The sequence below is a fragment of the Oncorhynchus mykiss genome, chromosome 11 (assembly GCF_013265735.2).
Source record: "Oncorhynchus mykiss isolate Arlee chromosome 11, USDA_OmykA_1.1, whole genome shotgun sequence".
In the NCBI taxonomy this organism is placed as follows: Eukaryota; Metazoa; Chordata; class Actinopteri; order Salmoniformes; family Salmonidae; genus Oncorhynchus; species Oncorhynchus mykiss.
The window spans coordinates 4,560,802-4,588,529 of NC_048575.1; the positions used below are offsets into that span (position 1 = coordinate 4,560,802).

The 27,728-nt window shown below is 44.1% G+C and overlaps 2 protein-coding genes across 3 annotated transcripts in view; both read left to right on the plus strand.

Annotated features, from left to right (window-relative positions):
* LOC110536527 (transient receptor potential cation channel subfamily A member 1) overlaps nt 1–7,790 on the plus strand; it is a 76,824-nt gene extending 69,034 nt beyond the window's left edge. For both annotated transcript variants that reach the window (XM_036934674.1, XM_036934675.1), the window contains exons 24-28: nt 17–199; nt 1,886–1,954; nt 2,228–2,329; nt 4,762–4,877; nt 6,945–7,790. In XM_036934674.1, the coding sequence (XP_036790569.1) occupies nt 17–199; nt 1,886–1,954; nt 2,228–2,329; nt 4,762–4,877; nt 6,945–7,146 (672 nt within the window). In that variant the 3' untranslated portion in view covers nt 7,147–7,790. The remainder of the gene's footprint in view (nt 1–16; nt 200–1,885; nt 1,955–2,227; nt 2,330–4,761; nt 4,878–6,944) is intronic.
* A 15,024-nt stretch (nt 7,791–22,814) lies between these two features.
* On the plus strand, nt 22,815–25,781 carry LOC118937435 (musculin-like). The gene is made up of 2 exons (XM_036936609.1): nt 22,815–23,659; nt 25,025–25,781. Exons 1-2 carry the CDS (start codon nt 23,219–23,221, stop codon nt 25,100–25,102), a joined length of 519 nt encoding a protein of 172 aa, XP_036792504.1. The 5' UTR covers nt 22,815–23,218; the 3' UTR covers nt 25,103–25,781.
* The last annotated feature ends 1,947 nt before the right edge of the window (nt 25,782–27,728 follow it).

Here is a 27,728-nt window from a genome sequence, read left to right on the forward strand (position 1 = left end):
TCTTTTGTTGTTTCAGAAAGAGTTTGAGCGACTGGACCTGTCTGGGGTCCAGATCTTTGTGATGATGGTTGGAGAACTGAATTACCAAAGCAACATTCTGGACATATACCTAGACAACAAACTTCCATTTCCCTTCCTCACTTTCTACATGTTTGTGGTGTTTGTCATCCTCATGCCGATCCTGCTGATGAACATGATGGTAAGCATCTCCATGATCTAAAGCGTGTCAAACTCATTCACTGGAGGGACGAATCTCTGAGGGTTTTCACTCCTCACCTGGTTATCGAGAGTACATGATTGGAACTCTCCTCACCTGGTTATCTAGGTCTTAATTAGACACAAATTGAAAGAAAATAATTAAAAACCAGCACACACACACAACCCCTCCATAGAATGACCTTGACACCCCTGGTCCATCTCAACTGTCCAAAATGGCTTCCTCTTCTTGTCTCCTTACCTTAGATCTGTGTTGATGAATGGAAGGAGATGAGGCGAGAAAGCCACTTCAGATTATTGAAATGCAGCCGCACATTTCACAGGAAAGATGGTTCTTATTTGAGTGTGTATGTCACGTCCTGATCTGTTTCACCTGTCCTTGTGATTGTCTCCCCCCCCCCCCCCTCCAGGTGTCACCCTTCTTCCCCATTATCCCCTGTGTATTTATAATTGTGTTCTCTGTTTGTCTGTTGCCAGTTCGTTTTCTTCTTCAAACCTACCAGCGGTTTTCACCCCTGCTCCTGTCTTGCCTAATGTTCCTGTTTTTCCCGGTTTTGACCATTCATGCCTTTCCTGAGCCTACCTGCTGTCCTGTACCTTCTCACCACTACTCTAGATTATCGACCCCGGCCTGCCTTGACCCGTGGTTTGCCTGACCCTGTTGCTGTAATAAACATTGTGTCACGCCCTGATCTGTTTCACCTGCTCCTTGTGATTGTCTCCACCCCCTCCAGGTGTCGCTTATTATCCCCAGTGTATTTATCCCTGTGTTTCCTGTCTCTCTGTGCCAGTGTATTTACCCCTGTGTTTCCTGTCTCTCTGTACCAGTGTATTTATCCCTGTGTTTCCTGTCTCTCTGTACCAGTGTATTTATCCCTGTGTTTCCTGTCTCTCTGTGCCAGTGTATTTATCCCTGTGTTTCCTGTCTCTCTGTGCCAGTGTATTTATCCCTGTGTTTCCTGTCTCTCTGTGCCAGTGTATTTATCCCTGTGTTTCCTGTCTCTCTGTTCCAGTTCATCTTGTATGTTTTCCAAGTAAACCAGCGTTCTTTTCCCCGTTCTCCTGCTTTTTGCTATTCTCCTTTTTCTAGTCCTACTGGTTTTGACCCTTGCCTGTTTCTGGACTCTGTACCCGCCTGCCTGACCATTCTGCCTGCCTTGACCTCAAGCCTGTCTGCCACTCTGTACCTCCTGGACTCTGATCTGGTTTTGACCTTTAACCTGTCCACAACCATTCTCTTGCCTACCCCTTTTGGATTATTAAACATTGTAAGACTCCAACCATCTGCCTCCTGTGTCTGCATCTGGGTCTCGCATTGTGTCATGATACATTGTTACTTCGACATAGTCTGCAATTGGGTCTTACCTTCGAACCTGATAGTGTTGTAGGAAGGTTTATTGTGATGTGTCTTGTCCTGGAGGCAAAACTGAGCTATTTCGACTGGGTGGGCCAGCTGCAAAGTCAAAATTGTCTATAATGTAAAAATGTAAACAAATGTTAATAAAATAGCTTTTTGGTAATCTTTAAAGTTACGGTTAGGCATTAGGGTGTGCAGTGTGGTTAAAGTTAAGGTTTGTATGACTTTGTGGCTGTGCCAGCTAGTGACCACTCTGCAGAGTTGCCTCCAGAACAACATTCATGACTAAAAATGCTAACCTATGTGTTGTAGATCGGTTTGGCAGTCGGAGACATCGCTGAGGTAAAGAGAACCGCAGGTCTGAAGAGAATAGCCATGCAGGTGTGTAGCTGACACTCATCCTTTTGTTAAGATAAAATTACAGACACCATACATAACATCTAATGGATTCTTGTTCAGTGTGTTGCATCTTTCCTCATTCGTGAAGTGTATTGTAAAGTTGTTCTGATTGGGTCAATATCCCTTCCTCATCATACTGTACCTAATCATAGACCTACAACTATTCCCAAAACCTTTCTTAAAGTCTTCAATATCACAAAATGCCATACTTGCTGATTTTGTTGACTTGAAGGCATTGATTTATTTCCATGTCAGATCGAGCTCCACACCAATCTGGAGGAGAAGATGCCGTACTGGTTGTTGAAGAGAGTAGACCAGTCATTCTTCACCATCTACCCCAACCGCAAGTGCTCCAAGGTGGGTATGACTCCTGTCGGTAATATATCTCTAATTCCCAGGTTTTCCAAAAATACCGATTAAGAAATTCCATGAATCAGGAGTGAATAAGCAGGATATCCAGAATCCTTCAACCAGAATTTTGGTCAAGTTACCGTAATTTTGCAACCCTCTACCTGGTGCGTTCCACTGATGTGGTGGTAAGAAAGACACAAAACAAGCTGATCCCCATTTGAGGCAAATAAATCAGTGCTCCCTGTGTTTTCAATGCGTTTTTACACTCGTACGAAAGAAAACATTTGCGAAAACATCGGTCAGCTATCATCCTACTGGGGAAACTGAAACAGTCTTCACCTTCTACCATCCTACTGGGGGAAACTGAAACAGTCTTCACCTTCTACCATCCTACTGGGGGAAATGAAACAGTCTTCGCCTTCTACCATCCTACTGGGGAAACTGAAACAGTCTTCACCTCTATCATCCTACTGGGGAAACTAAAACAGTCTTCACCTTCTATCATCCTACTGGGGGAACTGAAACAGTCTTCACCTCTATCATCCTACTGGGGAAAATGAAACAGTCTTCACCTTCTATCATCCTACTGGGGAAACTGAAACAGTCTTCACATCTACCATCCTACTGGGGGAAATGAAACAGTCTTCACCTTCTACCATCCTACTGGGGAAACTGAAACAGTCTTCACCTCTATCATCCTTCTGGGGAAAATGAAACAGTCTTCACATTCTACCATCCTACTGGGGAAAAACGAAACAGTCTTCACCTTCTACCATCCCACAATAGGCGAATGATAAGTAGATTAATCTCGATTGGTGTCTAAGTCAAGTCATTATAGAGAAAGAGGTTGATAAATATATATATATGCTCAAAAAATTAAAGGGAATACTTAAACAACACAATGCAACTCCAAGTCAATCACACTTCTGTGAAATCCCCAATAAAGGAGTGGTTCTGCAGGTGGTGACCACAGACCACTTCTCAGTTCCTATGCTTCCTGGCTGATGTTTTGGTCACTTTTGAATCCTGGCGGTGCTTTCACTTTAGTGGTAGCTTGAGACGGATTTTACAAACCACACAAGTGGCTCAGGTAGTGCAGCTAATCCAGGATGGCACATCATTGCGAGCTGTGGCAAGAAGGTTTGCTGTGTCTGTCAGCGTAGTTTCCAGAGCATGGAGGTGCTACCAGGAGACAGGCCAGTACATCAGGAGACTTGGAGGAGTCCGTAGGAGGGCAACAACCCAGCAGCAGGATCGCTACCTCCGCCGTTGTGCAAGAGCACTGCCAGAGCCCTGCAAAATGACCTTCAGCAGGCCACAAATGTGCATGTGTCTGCTCAAACTGTAAGAAACAGACTCCATGAGGGTGGTATGAGGGCCTGACGTCCACAGGTGGGGGTTGTGCTTACAGCCCAACACCGTGCAGGACGTTTTTAATTTGCCAGAGAACACCAAGATTGGCAAATTCGCCACTGGCGCCCTGTGCTCTTCACAGATGAAAGCAGGTTCACAATGAGCACATGTGACAGACGTGACAGTCTGGAGACACCGTGGAGAACGTTCTGCTGCCTGCAACATCCTCCAGCATGACCGGTTTGGCGGTGGGTCAGTCATGGTGTGGGGTGGCATTTCTTTGGGGGGCCGCACAGCCCTCCATGTGCTCACCAGAAGTAGCCTGACTGCCATTAGGTACCGAGATGAGCTCCTCAGACCCCTTGTGAGACCATATGCTGGTGCGGTTGGCCCTGGGTTCCTCCTAATGTAAGACAATGCTAGACCTCATGTTGCTGGAGTGTTTCAGCAGTTCCTGCAAGAGGAAGAGGAAGGCATTGATGCTATGGATTGGCCTGCCCATTCCCCAGACCTGAATCCAATTGAGCACATCTGGGACATCATGTCACGCTCCATCCACCAACGCCACGTTGCACCACAGACTGTCCAGGAGTTGGCGGATGCTTTAGTCCAGGTCTGGGAGGAGATCCCTCAGGAAACCATCTGCCACCTCATCAGGAGCATGCCCAGGCGTTGTAGGGAGGTCATACAGGCACGTGGAGGCCACACACACTACTGAGCCTCATTTTGACTTGTTTTAAGGACATTACATCAAAGTTGGATCAGCCTGTAGTGTGGTTTTCCACTTAATTTTGAGTGTGACTCCAAATCCAGACCTCCATGGGTTGATACATTTGATTTCCATTGATAATTTTTGTGTGATTTTGTTGCCAGCACATTCAGCTATGTAAAGAAAAAAGTATTTAATAAGAATATTTCATTCATTCAGCTCTAGGATGTGTTATTTTAGTGTTCCCTTTATTTTTTGGAGCTGTGTATTATACACACATATAAACAGTATATACACAGTATACTGTATATAGTGTGTATATAGGACTTACTGTGGTTTGGAGAAATCAATGGTTCTTTGTTCTTTCTTTCAAAAGGCCTCAATACTTAATTTCTGGAGTCAAGGAGAAGCAAACGAAGTGCAGACTCGTCTAATGACCAACTCATCAAATTCAACCTCTGTCGAGGCTGAACTACGCAGACAGAAGTACAGGTATGTCACACACACACACGCACACACACACACACACACACACACACACACACACACACACACACACACACACACACACACACACACACACACACACACACACACACACACACACACACACACACACACACAATCAGGGATCTGGAGTGTTTTAAATGGTGCGTGAGCTGCCTCTAGTGGTCTTATGTAAAAACCAGTGCCACTCTGTTAGATAGACTAGAGACGCAGCACAGGGAGATTTGACCAAATGTTAATTTTTACATTCTGCCCGTTTTCAAAAGCAACTCAAATTGTAAGAAAGTGCTCAACAGTAACATACTAACTGCATATATGTTCTTAACACTAAGAGTAAGCAGAGCAACATGGAGAGCCTCCCTACTGTAACTAAGCAGAGCAAGAAGGAAAGCCTCCCTACTGTAACTAAGCAGAGCAACAAGGAGAGCCTCCCTACTGTAACTAAGCAGAGCAACAAGGAGAGCCTCCCTACTGTAACTAAGCAGAGCAACAAGGAGATCCTCCCTACTGTAACTAAGCAGAGCAACAAGGAGATCCTCCCTACTGTAACTAAGCAGAGCAACAAGGAGATTCTCCCTACTGTAACTAAGCAGAGCAACAGGGAAAGCCTTCCTACTGTAACTAAGCAGAGCAACAAGGAGATCCTCCCTACTGTAACTAAGCAGAGCAACAAGGAGATCCTCCCTACTGTAACTACGCAGAGCAACAAGGAGATTCTCCCTGCTGTAACTAAGCAGAGCAACAGGGAGATCCTCCCTACTGTAACTAAGCAGAGCAACAAGGAAATCCTCCCTACTGTAACTAAGCAGAGCAACAAGGAGATCCTCCCAACTGTAACTAAGCAGAGCAACAAGGAGAGCCTCCCTACTGTAACTAAGCAGAGCAACAAGGAGAGCCTCCCTACTGTAACTAAGCTGAGACATTGAGAAGCCAGTCATACTGATAAAACCAAACATGTTTCTATATTTTCCAGACTGAAGTAGAGATATCCAGTGGTTAAATATCTATATAATCCCATACAGATTGAAGGATATATCCAGTGTTTATATCTCTATATAATCCCATACAGACTGAAGGATATATCCAGTGTGTATTTCTCTATATAATCCCATACAGACTGAAGGAGATATCCAGTGTGTATATCTCTATATAATCCCATACAGACTGAAGGAGATATCCAGTGTATATATCTCTATATAATCCCATACAGACTGAAGGAGATATCCAGTATGTATATATCTATATAATCCCATACAGACTGAAGGATATATCCAGTGTGTATTTCTCTATATAATCCCATACAGACTGAAGGAGATATCCAGTATGTATATCTCTATATAATCCCATACAGACTGAAGGAGATATCCAGTGTTTATATCTCTATATAATCCCATACAGACTGAAGGAGATATCCAGTATGTATATCTCTATATAATCCCATACAGATTGAAGGAGATATCCAGTGTGTATATCTCTATATAATCCCATACAGACTGAAGGATATATCCAGTGTGTATTTCTCTATATAATCCCATACAGACTGAAGGAGATATCCAGTGTATATATCTTTATATAATCCCATACAGACTGAAGGAGATATCCAGTATGTATATATCTATATAATCCCATACAGACTGAAGGATATATCCAGTGTGTATTTCTCTATATAATCCCATACAGACTGAAGGAGATATCCAGTATGTATATCTCTATATAATCCCATACAGACTGAAGGAGATATCCAGTATGTATCTCTATATAATCCCATACAGACTGAAGGAGATATCCAGTATGTATATCTCTATATAATCCCATACAGACTGAACGAGATATCCAGTATGTATCTCTATATAATCCCATACAGACTGAAGGAGATATCCAGTGTGTATTTCTCTATATAATCCCATACAGACTGAAGGAGATATCCAGTATGTATATCTCTATATAATCCCATACAGACTGAAGGATATATCCAGTGTATATATCTCTATATAATCCCATTCAGATTGAAGGAGATATCCTGTGTATATATCTCTATATAATCCCATACAGACTGAAGGAGATATCCAGTGTGCTGGAGAAGCAGCACGACCTGATGAAGCTGATGATCCAGAAGATGGAGATCACATCGGAGGCAGACGAACATGACGGGCCCACAGAGGTCAAAGGTTACAGGCAGAGGTCAAACTGGGGCCAAGCCAAGGGCTCCAACTGGATCCCGCTGATGAAGGTCCTCGAGCGCAAGAACGTTTGAGTCCTTCAATTTACTGGTGACTAAGGGTTGCAAAATTCCATTTTGTCGGGTTTTCCAGGAATCCTGGGTGGAAGATCCCTGGGATCAGAAGGAAATAAACAAAAGATCCAGAAACCTCCAACCAGGATTTGTGAAAACCAGGGAAATATTTAGGAAAGACCAGAATTGTAAATCCTCATTCATGACCATCAACAATATGATAAGAATATTTAAAATATATAAGATTTTCATTTTTATATATACAATACTTGAACTGATATTGTTTTAAAAATTTACTGTAGGATACTATGATTAGCATGAATGACTTCATCATTGGGGATACTATTTCTGATGCACTTTTGATTGGTTAATTATGGATCTCTCTCTCTCTCTCTCTCTCTCTCTCTGCAAACACTATACTTGTATTTCTCAATGTGTTCATAGATTATTGTGTGCACGTAATAATAATTGCATGTGATTGAAATGATTTGAATAGTGTATGTATATTTTATAACCTGTCTGAAACATACTGGAACTGAATGGTTGTATTTTGGGTGGAACCATTAAAAATTGTCAAATCGTCCCCATACATTGTGCTCATGCCTCTCCCTAATATCAATATGACTTGTCCATTACTGTCCTGGTTAGTGATTACTGTCTTATTTCACTGTAGAGCCTCTAGCCCTGCTCAATATACCTTAATATGCCATGTTGTTCCACCTCCCACATATGCGATAACATCACCTGGTTTAAACGTCTCTAGAGACTATAACTCTCTCTACATTACTCAACGCCTAGGTTTACCTCCAATGTACTCTCTTCCTACCATACCTTTGTCTGTACATTATGCCTTGAATCTATGCTATCGTGCCAAGAAACCTGCTCTTTTTACTCTCTGTTCCCAAACGTGCTAGACGGCCAGTTCTTTAGCCGTACCCTTATCCTACTTCTCCTCTGTTCCTCTGGTGATGTAGAGTTTAATCCAGGACCTGCAGTGCCTAGCTCCACTCCAACTCCCCAAGCCCTCTCATTTGTTGACTTCTGTAACTGTAAAAGCCTTGGTTTCATTCATGTTAATATTAGAAGCCTACTCCCTCAATTTGTTTTATTCACTCCTTTAGCACACTCTGCCAACCCAGATGTCTTAGCCATGTCTGAATCCTGGCCTAACTATAACATTTTCCACCAAGATAGAACTTCCAAAGGGGGCGGTGTGGCAATCTACTGCAGAGATAACCGGCAGAGTTCTATCTTACTATTGAGGTCTGTACCAAAACAATTCGAGCTTCTACTTCTAAAAATTCACCTTTCCAGAAACAAGTCTCTCACTGTTGCCGCTTGCTATAGACCACACTCTGCCCCCAGCTGTGCCCTGGACACCACATGTGAACTGATTGCCCCCCATCTATCTTCTGAGCTCGAGCTGCTAGGTGACCTAAACTGGGACATGCCAGTTAACACCCCAGCCATACTGCAATCTAAACTTGATGCCCTCAATCTCACACAAACTATGTATGAACCTACCAGGTACAACCCCAAATCCGTAAACACAGGCACCCTCATAGATAAAATCCTAACTAACTTGCCCTCCAAATACACCTCTGCTGTTTTCAACCAAGATCTCAGCGATCACTGCCTCATTGCCTGCATCCGTAATGGGTCTGCTGTCAAACGACCAGCCCTCATCATTGTCAAACGCTCCCTGAAACACTTCAGCAAACAGGCCTTTCTAATCGACCTGGCTGGGGTATCCTGGAATGACATGGACCTCATCCCGTCAGTAGAGGATACCTGGTTATTCTTAAATAAGCACGCTCCATTCAAAAAATGTAGAACCAGGAACAGATATAGCCCTTGGTTCACTCCAGACCTGACTGCCCTTAACCAGCACAAAAACATCCTGTGGCGTTCTGCATTAGCATCGAATAGCCGCCGTGATATGCAACTTTTCAGGGAAGTTAGGAACCAATATACACAGGCAGTTAGGAAAGCTAAGGCTAACTTTTTCAAACAGAAATGTGCATCCTGTTGTACAAACTAAAAAAAGTTCAGGGAAAAATAGAAAAACCTTGCACAGTCAAGAGCCCAAATCTGTCTGAGATCAGACAAGCCTTTAGCTACACCATCCTACTGTACACCTCCTTTACCAAGCCCTACTCTATATCCACTGTGCTAACAGACTGGCCTTTCGCTACACCATCCTACTGTACACCTCCTTTACCAAGCCCTGCTCTATATCCACTGTGCTAACAGACTAGCCTTTCGCTACACCATCCTACTGTACACCCCCTTTACCAAGCCCTACTCTATATCCTCTGTGCTAACAGACTAGCCTTTCGCTACACCATCCTACTGTACACCCCCTTTACCAAGCCCTACTCCCTTACCAAACCCTACTCTATATCCACTGTGCTAACAGACTAGCCTTCAGTTACACCATCCTACTGTATACCTCCTTTACCAAGCCCTACTCTATATCCACTGTGCTAACAGACTAGTCTTTAGCTACACCATCCTATTGTACACCCCCTTTACCAAGCCCTACTCTATATCCACTGTGCTAACAGACTGGCCTTTCGCTACACCATCCTACTGTACACCTCCTTTACCAAGCCCTGCTCTGTATCCACTGTGCTAACAGACTAGCCTTTCGCTACACCATCCTACTGTACACCCCCTTTACCAAGCCCTACTCTATATCCTCTGTGCTAACAGACTAGCCTTTCGCTACACCATCCTACTGTACACCCCCTTTACCAAGCCCTACTCTAAACCCAACGTGCTATCAGACTAGCCTTTAGCTACACCATCCTATTGTACACCCCCTTTACCAAGCCCTACTCTATATCCACTGTGCTAACAGACTGGCCTTTAGCTACACCATCCTATTGTACACCCCCTTTACCAAGCCCTACTCCATATCCACTGTGCTAACAGACTAGCCTTTAGCTGCACCATCCTACTGTACACCTCCTTTACCAAGCCCTACTCTATATCCACTGTGCTATCAGACTAGCCTTTCGCTACACCAGCCCACACCCCTTGGCGCTCTCCCAGGCCCACTCTTAACCCAACATGCTATCAGGCTAGCCTTTCGCTACACCAGCCCACACCCCCTGGCTCTTACCCAGCCTGGCTCTGAAGTGTGTGAGAGAGTAGTAGCACTCAACAACTGTGTTAAAGCTCGGGAATTATACCGGATTCTCACACTCACATACCCCCAAAACCAAAAGTGGTTCACACACAAAGTAGGCAAATAAACGAAGATGTGTCTTTGGCAATTGTAATGAGTTTTCATCAGGAAAATATTTCCCTCTACAGTGGGAAATGCTCAACATCTGCGTGTCTCTTTGTCAGCCCCCCTCGAACCAACCTGACCCTTAAACACAGAGTGAGTCCTCAAACTGGGATTGCTTGGAAACCTGGGAATTTTAACTACTAAACCATTTTGAAACTACACCAAAAATAGTTTGGTGAAAGTGTAATACCTGCATCTTAAAATTGACAACTTAAACCATTTAAATCTTGTCTCTAATACAGGACGACTCTGATTCAAATGAGTTGCAGATATCCTGCGCACTGATTCCATGGCGAAGCTGTTGTCACACATCATCCGTTCTGCAGCTGTGAAACCACCTCGGTGACCATGGAAACCCAAGAGTCGGTTGGGGCAGAAAACACAAAATGGCCACAGCTGATGTCATAGCCTGGGAATAGCACCTGTCTCCTCCGTCTATCAGCCACAGCTACTGTGTGGACGGACTGGGGGCCGTGTCCCAAATGTCACCCTATTCTGTTTTACAACTACCCTACGATCGATAGGGTCCTGGTGAAAAGTGGTGCACTTTGTAGGTAATTTGAGATGCACAAAAAAGGGCTTCGATAGAGAGGTCACGACCTCTGAGAGACCATTGTTGATGGACAAATGTTAAAATGTCCCCTTCAAGCCGGGATTCCCAAAACAATACGCATGCAGTCATCCATTATCCTGATGGTTTTGGGAACGTATTTGAGGGATTCTTCTGATTTTTTTTTTTTTACTTGACTAAATAGAGAAAGAAATGATAAATGCATCCCCCTGGTTTCAGATAGCCTTGTGACTTCGCTCTCTGGCTGGCATCCCAAATGGAGCCTGGTCAAAAGGAGTGCAGGGTTGCCTAGTGGTTAGAGTGTAGAGGTGGCAGGGTAGCCTAGTGGTTAGAGTGTCGAGGAGGTAGGTAGCCTAGTGGTTAGAGTGTAGAGGCGGCAGGTATCCTAGTGGTTAGAGTGTAGAGGTGGCAGGGTGGCCTAGTGGTTAGAGTGTAGAGGTGGCAGGTAGCCTAGTGGTTAGAGTGTAGAGGTGGCAGGGTAGCCTAGTGGTTAGAGTGTAGAGGTGGCAGGTAGCCTAGTGGTTAGAGTGTAGAGGTGGCAGGTAGCCTCGTGGTTAGAGTGTAGAGGTGGCAGGTAGCCTAGTGGTTAGAGTGTGGAGGTGGTAGGGTAGCCTAGTGGTTAGAGTGTAGAGGTGGCAGGCAGCCTAGTGGTTAGAGTGTAGAGGTGGTCGGGTAGCCTAATGGTTAGAGTGTAGAGGTGGCAGGTAGTCTAGTGGTTAGAGTGTAGAGGTGGCAGGGTAGCCTAGTGGTTAGAGTGTAGAGGCGGCAGGGTAGCCTAGTGGTTAGAATGTAGAGGTGGCAGGGTAGCCTAGTGGTTAGAGTGTAGAGGTGGCAGGGTAGGCTAGTGGTTAGAGTGTAGAGGTGGCAGGGTAGCCTAGTGGTTAGAGTGTAGAGGTGGCAGGGTAGCCTAGTGGTTAGAGCGTTGGACTAGTAACCGGAGGTTGCAAGTTCAAACCCCTGAGCTGGCAAGGTACACAATCTGTCCTTCTTCCCCTGAACAAGGCAGTCAACCCACTGTTCCTAGGCCGTCATTGAAAATAAGAATTGGTTCTTAACTGACTTAAGTAGTAAAATTAAAAAAATTACAAATAGGGAGTACACTCTCAGAGAAAAAAATAAAGGTGCTAACTACAACCTAAAAGGGTTCCTTCGCTGTCCCCTCCATTGGAGAACCTTTTAAATGACAATTGTTGGGGTCCAGGTAGAACGCTTTCCACCAAGGGTTCTACATGGAACGCAAAAGGGTTCTACCTAGAACCAGAAAGGGTTCTTCCTGGAACCAGAAAGGGTTCTTCCTAGAACCAGAAAGGGTTCTACCTGGAACCAGAAAGGGTTCTACCTAGAACCAGAAAGGGTTCTACCTGGAACCAGAAAGGGTTCTACCTAGAACCAAAAAGTGTTATCCTAGCGGGACAGCCAAAGAACCCTTTTGGAAGGGTATAGGCTACCAGTTGGAACAGAGACAAAGTCGCGCTTGGCCTGAAACATTCTCCTTGTAGCCAATACCTTTTCATGCTATTTAAAAACAAATATATATGATAGTGAATCAGATGATACATAAATCCTATTATGAAATCCCCTTAGCTTGCAGTCTGGCTGAGTCAGTCTGTTGAATCCCTAACCCGGTGGATGGATGTCCTGCCGGACAGACGATCTACCAAGGACAGAGGAAGTCAATATTTCACCATGATATACAGACATAGGGTCAGGTGTTTTTATCCCCCACCCAAAAAACATTAACCCATTCATGTTCCACTATGTATAGAAGGGATGGGCAGCTTCCAGGCCTCGGGGGCCTGATTAGTGCCACGCTTACCCCCAGCCCCAGCTAAACACATCTGACTCCAATTATTAATAAATAACTAATCATGATCTTCAATTCACATAGAAATTTAAGATATAGATCTGTCATTCTCATTGAACTAAAGAGTAATAATGTCACGGGATTCTTCCTGGGAAGGAGAGGCGGACCAAAACGCAGCGTGGTTATTGTGATACATCTTTAATAAAGATGAAAATAGAACAATATACAAAAAACAAGAAAATGTGAAAAACTGAAAACAGCCCTATCTGGTGTAACAAACACAAAGACAGGAACAATCACCCACAAAACCCAACATCAAACAGACTACCTAAATATGGTTCCCAATCAGACACAATGACTAACACCTGCCTCTGACTGAGAACCATATCAGGCCAAACATAGAAATAGACAAACTAGACATGTAACATAGAATGCCCACTCAGATCACACCCTGACCAAACAAAACATAGAAACATACAAGCAAACTATGGTCAGGGCGTGACAGTACCCCCCTCCCCAAGGTGGACAAATAATCAGTAGATCTGTTCTATGTGTGCAGTTTCTTTGCCTCTCTCTCTCTCTTAAGTCTTTTACTTTCGGGTTTTGTACCTTAGCCTCAAACAGCTGAAACTACAATATTTTTTGGTGATGTGAAATATATTTCACAGTGGTTTAGATGGTACAACGATTCTTGCTTGTTTTGCCACATAAACTGAAATTAGGCTATAAAAAAATTGTAACCAGGAAATGGCAGAGCGATTTCCGCTTATTGCACCTTTAAATCAACTGTGTTTGCTGTGGGGTGGAGAACAAGTAATATTACTCCTGTAGGACTAGAGTTAGATGTAGAGAATCTCAACATGAGATACAGACATAGGGTCAGAGTTAGATGTAGAGAATCTCAACATGAGATACAGACATAGGGTCAGAGTTAGATGTAGAGAATCTCAACATGAGATACAGACATAGGGTCAGAGTTAGATGTAGAGAATCACAACATGAGATACAGACATAGGGTCAGAGTTAGATGTAAAGAATCACAACATGAGATACAGACATAGGGTCAGAGGTAAAGAATCACAACATGAGATACAGACACAGGGTCAGAGTTAGATGTAGAGAATCTCAACATGAGATACAGACATAGGGTCAGGTTTAGCAATCTTATAGTGTACAACCCCTATTCACCAGGCAATATGTCTAGCTAGATGTATAGCAGTATGATAGAGAATTACAACAACCCTTATTCACCTGTTACTATGTCTAGCTAGATGTATAGCAGTATGATAGAGAATTACAGTTAATGGCACCTATGTTGAGGATTCAGAATTGAGCTATTCCGCGAAGGGAATAGAAACCCACAACTCTACATTCTCAACTCAGCCCGGGCAGGTCCAGAATAGGATAAACGGCCCGTATTCATGAAGAGTCAGAGAGTAGGATCAGATCCTCCCTGTCCATGTAGCCTAATCTGTTTCTTTACAATCTAAAAGACTAAACAGATCCTAGATCAGGCTTTATGAGTAACGGTCCAGAATCCAGAACGTGATGGAAGTTCAAGGGTGAGCTGGACAAACAATATATTCCGGAAGTTTTCATGTGGAAAACGGTCAGAGAATAAATGGGATTAACGGAAGTAATGGGAATAGTCCTGGATTAGGGAACATTCCTGACCAATGAGACAGAGGGAAATGTGAGAAATAGAAAGCGGAGGGGGAGAGAGAGACCAGGAAACGTATGCCCTCTCATTGATGCCATGGATGAATATGTGTGGTGGCCCTTGGAGAGAAAAGGACACCATGACTGTATATAGGCCTAAAGTGCAGGAACAGAGCTGAAAAAAAACAGAATTTTACAAACTCTAAACAAATGGTTACACTAACACTGTAGTTACACTAACACTGTAGTTATACTAACACTGTAGTTACACTGACACTGTAGTTATACTAACACTGTAGTTATACTAACACTGTAGTTACACTAACACTGTAGTTACACTAACACTGTAGTTACACTGACACTGTAGTCACACTAACACTGTAGTTACAATAACACTGTAGTTACACTGACACTGTAGTTACACTGACACTGTAGTTACACTGACACTGTAGTTACACTAACACTGTAGTTACACTGACACTGTAGTTACACTAACACTGCAGTTACACTAACACTGCAGTTACACTGACACTGTAGTTACACTAACACTGCAGTTACACTAACACTGTAGTTACACTAACACTCTAGTTACACTAACACTGTAGTTACACTAACACTGTAGTTACATTAACACTGTAGTTACACTAACACTGTAGTTACACTGACACTGTAGTTACACTGACACTGTAGTTACACTGACACTGTAGTTATATTAACACTGTAGTTACACTAACACTGTAGTTACACTGACACTGTAGTTACACTGACACTGTAGTTATACTAACACTGTAGTTACATTAACACTGTAGTTACACTAACACTGCAGTTACACTGACACTGTAGTTACACTGACACTGTAGTTACACTAACACTGTAGTTACATTAACACTGCAGTTACACTAACACTGCAGTTACACTAACACTGTAGTTACACTAACACCACTGTGTACTAACACTGTAGTTACACTAACACCACTGTGTACTAACACTGTAGTTACACTAACACTGTAGTTACACTAACACTGCAGTTACACTAACACTGTAGTTACACTAACACTGTAGTTACACTAACACTGCAGTTACACTAACACTCTAGTTACACTAACACTGTAGTTACACTAACACTGTAGTTACACTAACACTGCAGTTACACTAACACTCTAGTTACACTAACACTGTAGTTACACTAACACCACTGTGTACTAACACTGTAGTTACACTAACACCACTGTGTACTAACACTGTAGTTACACTAACACCACTGTATGCTAACACTGTAGTTACACTAACACCACTATATACTAACACTGTAGTTACACTAACACCACTGTGTACTAACACTGTAGTTACACTAACACCACTGTATGCTAACACTGTAGTTACACTAACACCACTATATACTAACACTGTAGTTACACTAACACTGTAGTTACACTAACACCACTATATACTAACACTGTAGTTACACTAACACTGTAGTTACACTAACACCACTGTGTACTAACACTGTAGTTACACTAACACCACTGTGTACTAACACTGTAGTTACACTAACACTGTAGTTACACTAACACTGTAGTAACACTAAGTTCCCAACGGAACGCTCTGTGATGTCCCTAAGTTCCCAACGGAACGCTCTGTGATGTCCCTAAGTTCCCAACGGAACGCTCTGTGATGTCCCTAAGTTCCCAACGGAACGCTCTGTGATGTCCCTAAGTTCCCAACGGAACGCTCTGTGATGTCCCTAAGTTCCCAACGGAACGCTCTGTGATGTCCCTATGTTCCCAATGGAACGCTCTGTGATGTTCCTAAGTTCCCAACGGAACGCTCTGTGATGTCCCTAAGTTCCCAACGGAACGCTCTGTGATGTCCCTATGTTCCCAACGGAACGCTCTGTGATGTCCCTAAGTTCCCAACAGAACGCTCTGTGATGTCCCTATGTTCCCAACGGAACGCTCTGTGATGTCCCTAAGTTCCCAACGGAACGCTCTGTGATGTCCCTAAGTTCCCAACGGAACGCTCTGTGATGTCCCTAAGTTCCCAACGGAACGCTCTGTGATGTCCCTAAGTTCCCAACGGAACGCTCTGTGATGTCCCTAAGTTCCCAACGGAACGCTCTGTGATGTCCCTAAGTTCCCAACGGAACGCTCTGTGATGTCCCTAAGTTCCCAACGGAACGCTCTGTGATGTCCCTAAGTTCCCAATGGAACGCTCTGTGATGTCCCTAAGTTCCCAACGGAACTCTCTGTGATGTCCCTAAGTTCCCAACGGAACGCTCTGTGATGTCCATAAGTTCCCAATGGAACGCTCTGTGATGTCCCTAAGTTCCCAACGGAACGCTCTGTGATGTTCCTAAGTTCCCAACAGAACGCTCTGTGATGTCCCTATGTTCCCAACGGAACGCTCTGTGATGTCCCTAAGTTCCCAACAGAACGCTCTGTGATGTCCCTATGTTCCCAACGGAACGCTCTGTGATGTCCCTATGTTCCCAATGGAACGCTCTGTGATGTCCCTAAGTTCCCAACGGAACGCTCTGGGATGTTCCTAAGTTCCCAACGGAACGCTCTGTGATGTCCCTAAGTTCCCAACGGAACGCTCTGTGATGTTCCTAAGTTCCCAACGGAACGCTCTGTCTCAAGAGGCAATTCATGGACACTGTGAGAACAGAAAGGAACTGAAAGCCACCACTCAGGCTTAATTAACAGTGTGTCTATGAATTCATCCAACTATACAAGGGCAATGTACTGTACATATAGATCCAGAAATAACAATGCTCATTTTCTTTAAGCAAATAACAGGCAAAATGTGCAACAGTAGAGTCTTAAACATGCATCCCAAATGATACCCTATTTCTTATATAGTCCACTACTTTTGTCCAGGGCCAAAAGGGATCAAGCTAAGTGGTTCAAAGTAGCACACGAAATAACCAATAGGGTGTCATTTGGGAGTGGGATGCAACCCTGGCGTGAATTAGACATCCTCCCTTCAGCTGTCTGGATGCTATGGAGAGGAGTGGTATAGAGTAGCTCTCTTCCATCCCTTTCTCCCTTGCTCCATCTCTCTCTCCCTCCATCTATCCCTCCCTCCATCTCTCTCTCCCTCCATCTCTCCCTTCCTCCATCTCTCTCTCCCTCCATCTCTCACTCCCTCCATCTCTCTCTCCCTCCATCTCTCCCTCCCTCCATCTCTCCTTCTGTCCCTCCATCTCTCCTTCTCTCGCTCGCTCCCTCCATCTCTCTCTCCCTCCATCTCTCCCTCCCTCCATCTCTCCTTCTTTCCCTCCATCTCTCCATCCATCTCTCCCTCCCTCCATCTCTCCTTCTCTCCCTCCCTCCATCTCTCTCTCCCTGCATCTCTCCCTCCCTCCATCTCTCTCTCACTCCCTCCATCTCTCTCACTCCCTCCATCTCTCTCACTCCCTCCATCTCTCCCTCCCTCCCTCCCTCCATCTCTCCCTCCCTCCATCTCTCTCTCCCTCCATCTTTCCCTCCCTCCATCTCTCTCTCCCTCCATCTCTCCCTCCCTCCATCTCTCCTTCCCTCCCTCCATCTCTCTCTCCCTCCATCTCTCCCTCCCTCCATCTCTCCTTCTCTCCCTCCATCTCTCCTTCTCTCCCTCCCTCCATCTCTCTCTCCCTCCATCTCTCCCTCCCTCCATCTCTCCTTCTCTCCCTCCATCTCTCCATCCATCTCTCCTTCCCTCCATCTCTCCCTCCCCCCATCTCTCCTTCTCTCCCTCCCTCCATCTCTCTCCCTAAATCTCTCCCTCCCTCCATCTCTCTCTCCCTCCATTTCTCCCTCCCTCCATCTCTCTCTCCCTCCATCTCTCCCTCCCTCCATCTCTCCTTCTCCCCCTCCATCTCTCCTTCTCTCCCTCCCTCCATCTCTCTCTCCCTCCATCTCTCCCTCCCTCCATCTCTCCTTCTCTCCCTCCATCTCTCCCTCCCTCCATCTCTCCCTCCCTCCATCTCTCCTTCTCTCCCTCCATCTCTCCCTCCCTCCATCTCTCCTTCTCTCCCTCCATCTCTCCATCCATCTCTCCCTCCCTCCATCTCTCCCTCCCTCCATCTCTCCTTCTCTCCCTCCCTCCATCTCTCTCCCTCCATCTCTCTCTCCCTCCATCTCTCCCTCCCTCCATCTCTACCTCCCTCCATCTCTCTCTCCCTCCATCTCTCCCACCCTCCATCTCTCCTTCTCTCCCTCCATCTCTCCCTCCATCTCTCCCTCCATCTCTCTCTCTCTCTCTCCCTCCATCTCTCTCTCCCTCCATCTCTCCTTCCCTCCATCTCTCTCTCCCTCCATCTCTCCCTCCCTCCTTCTCTCCCTCCCTCCATCTCTCCCTCCCTCCATCTCTCTCTCCCTCCATCTCTCCCTCCCTCCATCTATCCCTCCCTCCATCTCTCCCTCCCTCCATCTATCCCTCCCTCCATCTCTCTCTCCCTCCATCTCTACCTCCCTCCATCTCTCTCTCCCTCCATCTTTTCATCCATCTCTCCCTCCCTCCCTCCATCTCTCCCTTCTTCCATCTCTCCTTCTCTCCCTCCCTCCCTCCATCTCTCTCTCTCTCCCTCCATCTCTCCCACCCTCCATCTCTCCCTCCTTCCCTCCTTCCTTCCTTCCCTCCCTCCCTCCCTCCCTCCCTCCCTCCCTCCCTCCCTCCATATCTCCCTCCATATCTCCATCCATCCCGTTCTCTTTCTAGTGAACTTGGCATGGCCATCCACCAGCATGGATTGGGATCTCAGCTGTGCCGTTAGATAATCGCTGGCCCAAAGTTACTGTTGTAATAAAAATCACAATTTCACCCCAATTACCGGGGACTGACTAGGCCTACTCATAGCTATCAGATGTACTGGGAATATTCCTCAGAACAAGGAGGAGGTATATTCTGACTGTGCTTCTGCTGCAATTTGTTTTCACCACTAAACTTGGTAGAGAATTTTGTATTACATTTTTGATTTATTTAAAACTTAAAAAAATATATATATTATAGTGATCTGAGTCCAGATGTGATTCTAGATCTGTGGTTAGGGGCAACATCAGCCTCGACCTGAAAGGAGAGGTTGAGGAAGAGCTACACTGCTTATGAAGGAAGGGAAACAAGGACAGGAAGGAACATGGCACCAATAGGATCCTGGTCAAAAGTAGTGCACTATGTAGGGAATAGGGTGCCATAGGATCCTGGTCAAAAGTAGTGCACTATGTAGGGAATAGGGAGCCATATGGCTCTGGTCTAAAGTAGTGCACTATATAGGGAATAGGGTGCCATATGGCTCTGGTCTAAAGTCGTGCACTATGTGGGGAATAGGGAGCCATATGGCTCTGGTCTAAAGTAGTGCACTATATAGGGAATAGGGAGCCATATGGCTCTGGTCTAAAGTAGTGCACTATGTAGGGAATAGGGTGCCATATGGCTCTGGTCTAAAGTAGTGCACTATGTAGGGAATAGGGTGCCATATGGCTCTGGTCTAAAGTAGTGCACTATGTACAGTTGAAGTTGGAAGTTTACCTACACTTAGGTTGGAGTCATTAAAACTCGTTTTTCAACCACTCCACAAATGTCTTGTTAACAAACTATAGTTTTGGCAAGTCGGTTAGGACATCTACTTTGTGCATAACACAAGTCATTTTTCCAACAATTGTTTACAGACAGATAATTTCACTTATAATTCACTGCATCACAATTCCAGTGGGTCAGAGGTTTACATACACTAAGTTGACTGCCTTAAAAAGCTTGGAAAATTCCAGAAAATGATGTCATGGCTTTAGAAGCTTCTGATAGGCTAATTGACATAATTTGAGTCAATTGGAGGTGTACCTGTGAATGTATTTCAAGGCCTACCTTCAAACTCAGTGCCTCTTTGCTTGACATCATGGGAAAATCAAAAGAAACCAGCCAAGACCACAATTCTGGTTTATCCTTGGGAGCAATTTCCAAACTCCTGAAGGTACCACATTCATCTGTACAAACAATAGTACGCAAGTATGAACACCATGGGACCTCGCAGCCGTCATACCGCTCAGGAAGGAGATGCGTTCTGTCTTCTAGAGATAAACGTACTTTGGAAAGAAAAGTGCAAATCAATCCCAGAACAACAGCAAAGGACCTTGTGAAGATGCTGGAGGAAACAGGTAGAAAAGTATCTATATATTCAGTAAAATGAGTCCTATATGGACATAACCTGAAAGGCCACACAGCAAGGAAGAAGCCTCTGCTCCAAAACCCCCATAAAAATGCCAGACTACGGTTTGCAACTGCACATGGGGACAAAGATCGCACTTTTGGGAGAAATGTCCTCTGGTCTGATGAAACAAAAATAGAACTGTTTGGCCATAATGACCATCGTTATGTTTGGAGGAAAAAGGGGGAGGCTTGCAAGCCGAAGAACACCATCCCAACTGTGAAGCAAGGGGGTGGCAGCATCATGTTGTGGGGGTGCTTTGCTAAGGAGGGACTGGTGCACTTCACAAAAGAGATGGCGTCATGAGGGAGGAGAATTATGTGGATATATTGAAGCAACATCTCAAGACATCAGTCAGGAAGTTAAAGCTTGGTCGCAAATGGGTCTTCCAAATGGACAATGACCCCAAGCATACTTCCAATGTTGTGGAAAATGGCTTAAGGACAACAAAGTCAAGGTATTGGAGTGGCCCTCACAAAGCCCTGACCTCAATCCTATAGAAAATGTGTGGGCAACTACTGAAAAAGTGTGTGCGCGCAAGGAGGCCTACAAACCTGACTCAGTTACACCAGCTATGTCAGAAGGAATGAGCCAAAATTCACCCAACTTATTGTGGGAAGCTTGTGGAAGGCTACCTGAAACATTTGAACCATGTTAAGCAATTTAAAGGCAATGCTACCAAATACTAACTGAGTGTATGTAAACTTCTGACCCACTGGGAATGTGATGAAAAAAATAAAAGCTGAAATAAATCATTCTCTCTACTATTAATCTGTCATTTCACATTCTTAAAATTAAGTGGCGAACTGGTGGCTAAGGTGTTCGTAAACTTCAGACTTCAACTGTTAGGTAATAGGGTGCCATAGGATCCTGGTCAAAAGTAGTGCACTATGTAGGGAATAGGGTGCCATAGTATCCTGGTCAAAAGTAGTGCACTATGTAGGGAATAGGGTGCCATAGGATCCTGGTCAAAAGTAGTGCACTATGTAGGGAATAGGGTGCCATAGTATCCTGGTCAAAAGTAGTGCACTATGTAGGGAATAGGGTGCCATAGGATCCTGGTCAAAAGTAGTGCACTATGTAGGGAATAGGGTGCCATAGGATCCTGGTCAAAAGTAGTGCACTATGTAGGGAATAGGGTGCCACTTGAGACACAGTCAATGCTGCTTCCCCTGAGAAAGTGGAGGGTCCCCTCCCCCCTAACCTCCACCCTCTGCCACGCCCCCTGTCTCCAGATGTCATGGGAACCGCTGACAGCTGAGGCCGCGTGTGAAAGGACAATCTGCAGAAACTCTATCCCTCTGTGAAACGCACACAGGATTAGTCACTTTTTTTGATAAGATCTTCGGACATTTCTATTACCAAAAGATGTGTGAGAGAGACTCGTCACAGTGTGATTGTGATGCATTCTTGCCATCTAGCTAGCCTGACGATTGTTTGGAGAGGATGACAGAACTGTTTCTGTCAATGAAGTTGGCTGCGGTAAAATGAAATGACTGGTTACTAGACAGTGAGATAGCTGATTTTACATTGGGTATGTCGCCTGGTCAAAAGTACTGCACTGTATAGGGAACAGGGTGCCTTTTGGGACACAAAAATGGTGCAGTAGGTTTTCGCTTTGCCCCTGTCCCGCTAGATAAATCAACCTCTAGCATAACCTTATCATTATATTACAGTGTAGTAGGTTACAGTGTGCCCGTAGCTCAGGGCACGTTTTGGTTTGTTCGCCCTAGCACTACACAGCTCATTCAAATAATCAACTAATCCCACAAGCTTTGATCATTTGAAACAGCTGTGTGCTGTTTGGGGGGGAAAAAAATGAAAAAAAAGTGGACCCTTTGGTGTCCAGAGAGGAACGAGTTTGGGAAACGCTGTTTTATATTGTCTGAGAAATTGATGGAATTAAAGATCCAGGAAACCATTTCAGAACATCTGGGAAATTCTACCATGAAATCATTTCCAGATCATTTCCCAGTCATATATTGTTTATCGATGACTAACAAGTAGCGAAGAAGAAACTAGGCATCCCCCATTGCCATTGTACAGTAATGCTAGACGAGAGGTCACTCTGGTTTGGAGAGAGAGAGAGCGAGAGAGAAAGAGAGAGGGTGTAGGGGGGGGGGGGGGGGGGGGGGGAGTTCCTGAAAACACAGTTGCCCTGCTAATTCCAGGACACTTAAATTAGCCGGGTGAGAGAGGGGGCAGGTTTCAGTCTTACAGAGACTTGACTTGCTGTAGAGAATGTAAGAGACTACACACTTAGCTCTGAACTACCCTTTAGATAAATTTTAAGTTTACTGGTAAACTAAATATTCCTAAACTAAGAGTATCATACTGAAATCTGAGAATGAGATGGATCAACTATAGGGACTTTCTAAATATTTTTTTAAAATTGTAATTTTGGTTGAAGAAGCAGCCTTCACACACCTGGAGCAGAAGAAGTGGACCGTCCATTTCCCAAACCACCTATACACAGACATAGCATCAAAGTAAGAGAGTCTATTGTTGAGGTAGTTCAATCATCTCACCTGTAACTCTCCAGCTCTGTCCTGCTACAGGGCACAGGTGAAACAGACAGACATGTCCACCGGCTCAGTAAGCGACGGAGAGGACATTGAGACACGTCACAAACGGACAGACGCTCCGTTCGAAAGCAGTAAAACCAAGCGGAACGTTGCACAGAACCACTACGCCTCCACCGAGTACTCAGATGACGAGTTCGGTAATGATGGAGGTTACGAAGTCGAGACCAAGCGAACACGCATCACTGCTGCCGGAGGAAAACAAGTAGTGGAAGGACGGCAGATACAAAGGAACGCTGCAAACGCCAGAGAGAGGGCGAGGATGAGGGTGCTGAGCAAAGCCTTTTCCAGACTGAAAACCAGCCTGCCGTGGGTACCGGCCGACACCAAACTGTCCAAACTGGACACGCTGCGACTAGCATCTAGCTATATATCACACCTCCGACAGCTACTGCAAGACAACCACTACGAGAGCAGCTTTGTACACCCTGTCAACCTGGTAGGAAGCATTGATTTATTCAAACTTGACCCTGTAAACTTGACCCTGTAAACTTGACCCTGGAAACTTGACCCTGTAAACTTGACCCTGTAAACTTGACCCTGTACACTTGACCCTGTAAACTTGACCCTGTAAACTTGACCCTGTACACTTGACCCTGTAAACTTGACCCTGTAAACTTTGTGTATGAAAGACACACATTTAAATTTTTACATTCACCATTTTGGTAATTTAGCAGAGGCTCTTATCCAGACTAATTCCATTGGATGTAGTAAAATGATCAATGTAAAGTGTTGGATCCATTGCCTTTCTGATATCGCTGTATGATTCGGTGTGGTGAGAGTCAGACCATTTATGAGTAACTGAATACAGGGCCTTCAGAAGGTATTCACACCCCTTGACTTTTTGTCGCTTGCCTACACACACACACACACACACACACACACAACACCCCATAATGTAAATGTGGAATTATATTTTCAGAAATGTTTATAATTTAATTAAAAATGTAAAAGCTGAAATGTCTTATATCAATAAGTACTCAACCCCTTTGTTATGGTAAGGAGCCTAAATAAGTTCAGGAGTAAAAATGTGCTTAACAAGTCATATAATAAGTTGCATGGACTCTGTGTGCAATAATAGTGTCGATATTCTTTTTGAATGACTACCTCATCTCTGTACCCCCATACGATTACCTGTAAAGTCCCTCTATTGAGTTGTGAATTTTCAACCACAAAGACCAGGGAGGTTTTTCAATGCTTTGCAAAGAAGGGCACCGATTGGTAGATAGTTACAAATAGATAGTTACAGACAGTTACAAAAAATGTAAAATTAACATCCGCTGAAAATTCCTTTGAGTGAAGTTATTAAATAGGCTTTGAATGGAGTATCAACCCAGTCACTATAAAGATACAGGCGTCCTTCTTAACTCAGTTGCCGGAGAGGAAAGAATCCGCTCAGGGATTTCACCATGAGGCCAATAGTGACTTTAAAACAGTTACAGAGTTTAACGGCTGTGACAGGAGAAAACTGAGGATGTAGTTACTCCACAATACTAACCTAAATGACAGAGTGAAAAAAAGGAAACTTGTAGAGAATAAAAATATTTCAAAACATCCATCCTGTTTTACAATAAGGCACTGAAGTAATACTGGCAAATAAAGTTGGCATAGAAGTGAACTTCATGTCCTAAACAGTAAGTCTAATGCTTGGGGCAAATCTAACACAACACATCACTGAATACCACTCATCAAATCTCCAAGCATGGTGGTGGCTGCATCATGTCATGGGTATGCGTCCTTTTTTTGCTATACGTCTTCATATGTCTTGTATTTTCATTAAATCTATCTCTCTATCTGTCCACAGACTTGGCCATTTGTGGTAGGTAGATCAGAGGACAACAAGGACATTTCTGCAGCCAGACAGTGTGGAGCTACATCATAGGACAAGAGAGACCTCTCTCTGCTGGGACTGTCTTCTTCTACCATACCATGGTTGCTTCCCTTCATAGTGCACTAAATTACTGCACTATATAAGGAATAGGGTGGATGCCATTTGGGACTAATTCCAAGTATTTTTTTTGGTCCTATGTCTAATACTATTAGAATATTTCGTTATTCCATATCAGTGATTTCTTTATGGACTTTAATGGATAATTTTATTGTCGTAAACTTGCCAGGTGGAAGTGAGTGTTTCTTTTATATCCTCCAATCAGTGATGAGATGAGAAAACAGGACCGAGGAAAAACAAGAAACTTTAACAGCATTGATGTTATAGACTGGCACACTACACTGAGTGTACAAAACATTAAGAACACCTTCCTAATATTGAGTTGACCCCCCTCCCATTTTGCCCTCAGGACAGACTCAATTCGTCGGGGGGCTTGGACTCTATAAGGTGTCGAAAGCTTTCCACAGGGATGCTGGCTCCATGTGTTTCCCACAGTTGTGTCAACTTGGCTGGATGTCTTATTGGGTGGTGGGATCAGTCTTGATACATGAGCGTGAAAAACCCAGCATTTCTTGACACACTCAAACCCGGTGCACCTACTACCATATCACATTCAAAGAACTGAAATATTTAGTCTTGCCCATTTGGCACACATACGAAATCCATGTCTCAATTGTCTCAAGGCTTACAAATCCTTCTTTAACCAGTCTCCTCCCAATTCATCTAGTGGATTTAACAGGTGACATCACTAAGAGATCATAGCTTTCACCTGGATTCACCTGGTCAGTCTGTGTTACGGAAAGAGCAGGTGTTCCTAATGTTTTGTCCACTTGTGGGAAGTTTTACTTTTCTTTTTTTTACTTTACATTTTACATTTGGGGAAGAAGGAAGTCTCTAATTAATTTATGGGGCAGGTGATTAGAAGGTGTTGTTCATTTTGAGTCTGTCCTCTCTTGCTAACCATGTAATGGCCAGGCTTACGATCACTAATTCGGTAGGTTGGTTAAGGTTGAGCTTTGTTTGTTTGGCGTTCACCTAAAGTCTCGTTCAAGTGTTCGTTAGCGTTCCATCTTTCTCTGACCTTCGACCTCACTCCGCCAACAGTTGATAGTTGATGTTTGTGTTCTTATCATTCACCTACAGCTGTCAAAATGTTGCCCTTGGAGCCAGATCACTTGTGTTCATTTCAATCTTGTGTTTTGTTAAGTGGTCACCACTCTCCGGGCTGAGATTGTTGTCCATAAATGCTCTGTGTTTGTACGACCGTTCGTTTGATAGGTTGCCTTACCTTTCTTTTCAGTGGGCAGCAGAAGAGGACATATTGCTAGTTCTGCCCTGGTTACTGGAATTTCGGTGTACCTGAAGGATGTTTTTGCTAAATTCAAGGGTCAGTTTTTCTGTGGGTGTTTTGTGCCATGATGTGTATTTTGACTAAAACAGTGGGTCCCATATTTCACTGACATTCAGGAGGATTGGTTGGATTTTGCAGCCAAATATTTGGAGCCAGATTTTAATTTTGTCTACTGTTTTCTTTATTGAGTAGTATTTTCTGTTGAGACAACATCTATCACTGATAGACTATGTCCTGTTGAGACAACATCTATCACTGATAGACTGTGTCCTGTTGAGACAACATCTATCACTGATAGACTGTGTCCTGTTGAGACAACATCTATCACTGATAGACTATGTCCTGTTGAGACAACATCTATCACTGATAGACTATGTCCTGTTGAGACAACATCTATCACTGATAGACTGTTGTAACCCCTGTTGAGACAACATCTATCACTGATAGACTATGTCCTGTTGAGACAACATCTATCACTGATAGACTATGTCCTGTTGAGACAACATCTATCACTGATAGACTGTTGTAACCCCTGTTGAGACAACATCTATCACTGATAGACTATGTCCTGTTGAGACAACATCTATCACTGATAGACTATGTCCTGTTGAGACAACATCTATCACTGATAGACTATGTTGTAACCCCTGTTGAGACAACATCTTTCACTGATAGACTATGTTGTAACCCCTGTTGAGACAACATCTATCACTGTTAGACTATGTCCTGTTGAGACAACATCTATCACTGATAGACTATGTCCTGTTGAGACAACATCTATCACTGATAGACTGTGTCCTGTTGAGACAACATCTATCACTGATAGACTATGTCCTGTTGAGACAACATATATCACTGATAGACTGTTGTAACCCCTGTTGAGACAACATCTTTCACTGATAGACTATGTTGTAACCCCTGTTGAGACAACATCTATCACTGTTAGACTATGTTGTAACCCCTGTTGAGACAACATCTATCACTGATAGACTATGTCCTGTTGAGACAACATCTATCACTGATAGACTATGTCCTGTTGAGACAACATCTATCACTGATAGACTATGTCCTGTTGAGACAACATCTATCACTGATAGACTATGTCCTGTTGAGACAACATCTATCACTGATAGACTATGTCCTGTTGAGACAACATCTATCACTGATAGACTATGTCCTGTTGAGACAACATCTATCACTGATAGACTATGTCCTGTTGAGACAACATCTATCACTGATAGACTATGTTCTGTTGAGACAACATCTATC

Coding starts and splice junctions, on each gene's coding strand:
- LOC118937435 (XM_036936609.1), top strand. CDS start 23,219: ATGTCCACCGGCTCAGTAAGCGACGGAGAGGACATTGAGACACGTCAC. Junction 23,660..25,024: donor TTGTACACCCTGTCAACCTG/GTAGGAAGCATT, acceptor ATCTGTCCACAG/ACTTGGCCATTTGTGGTAGG.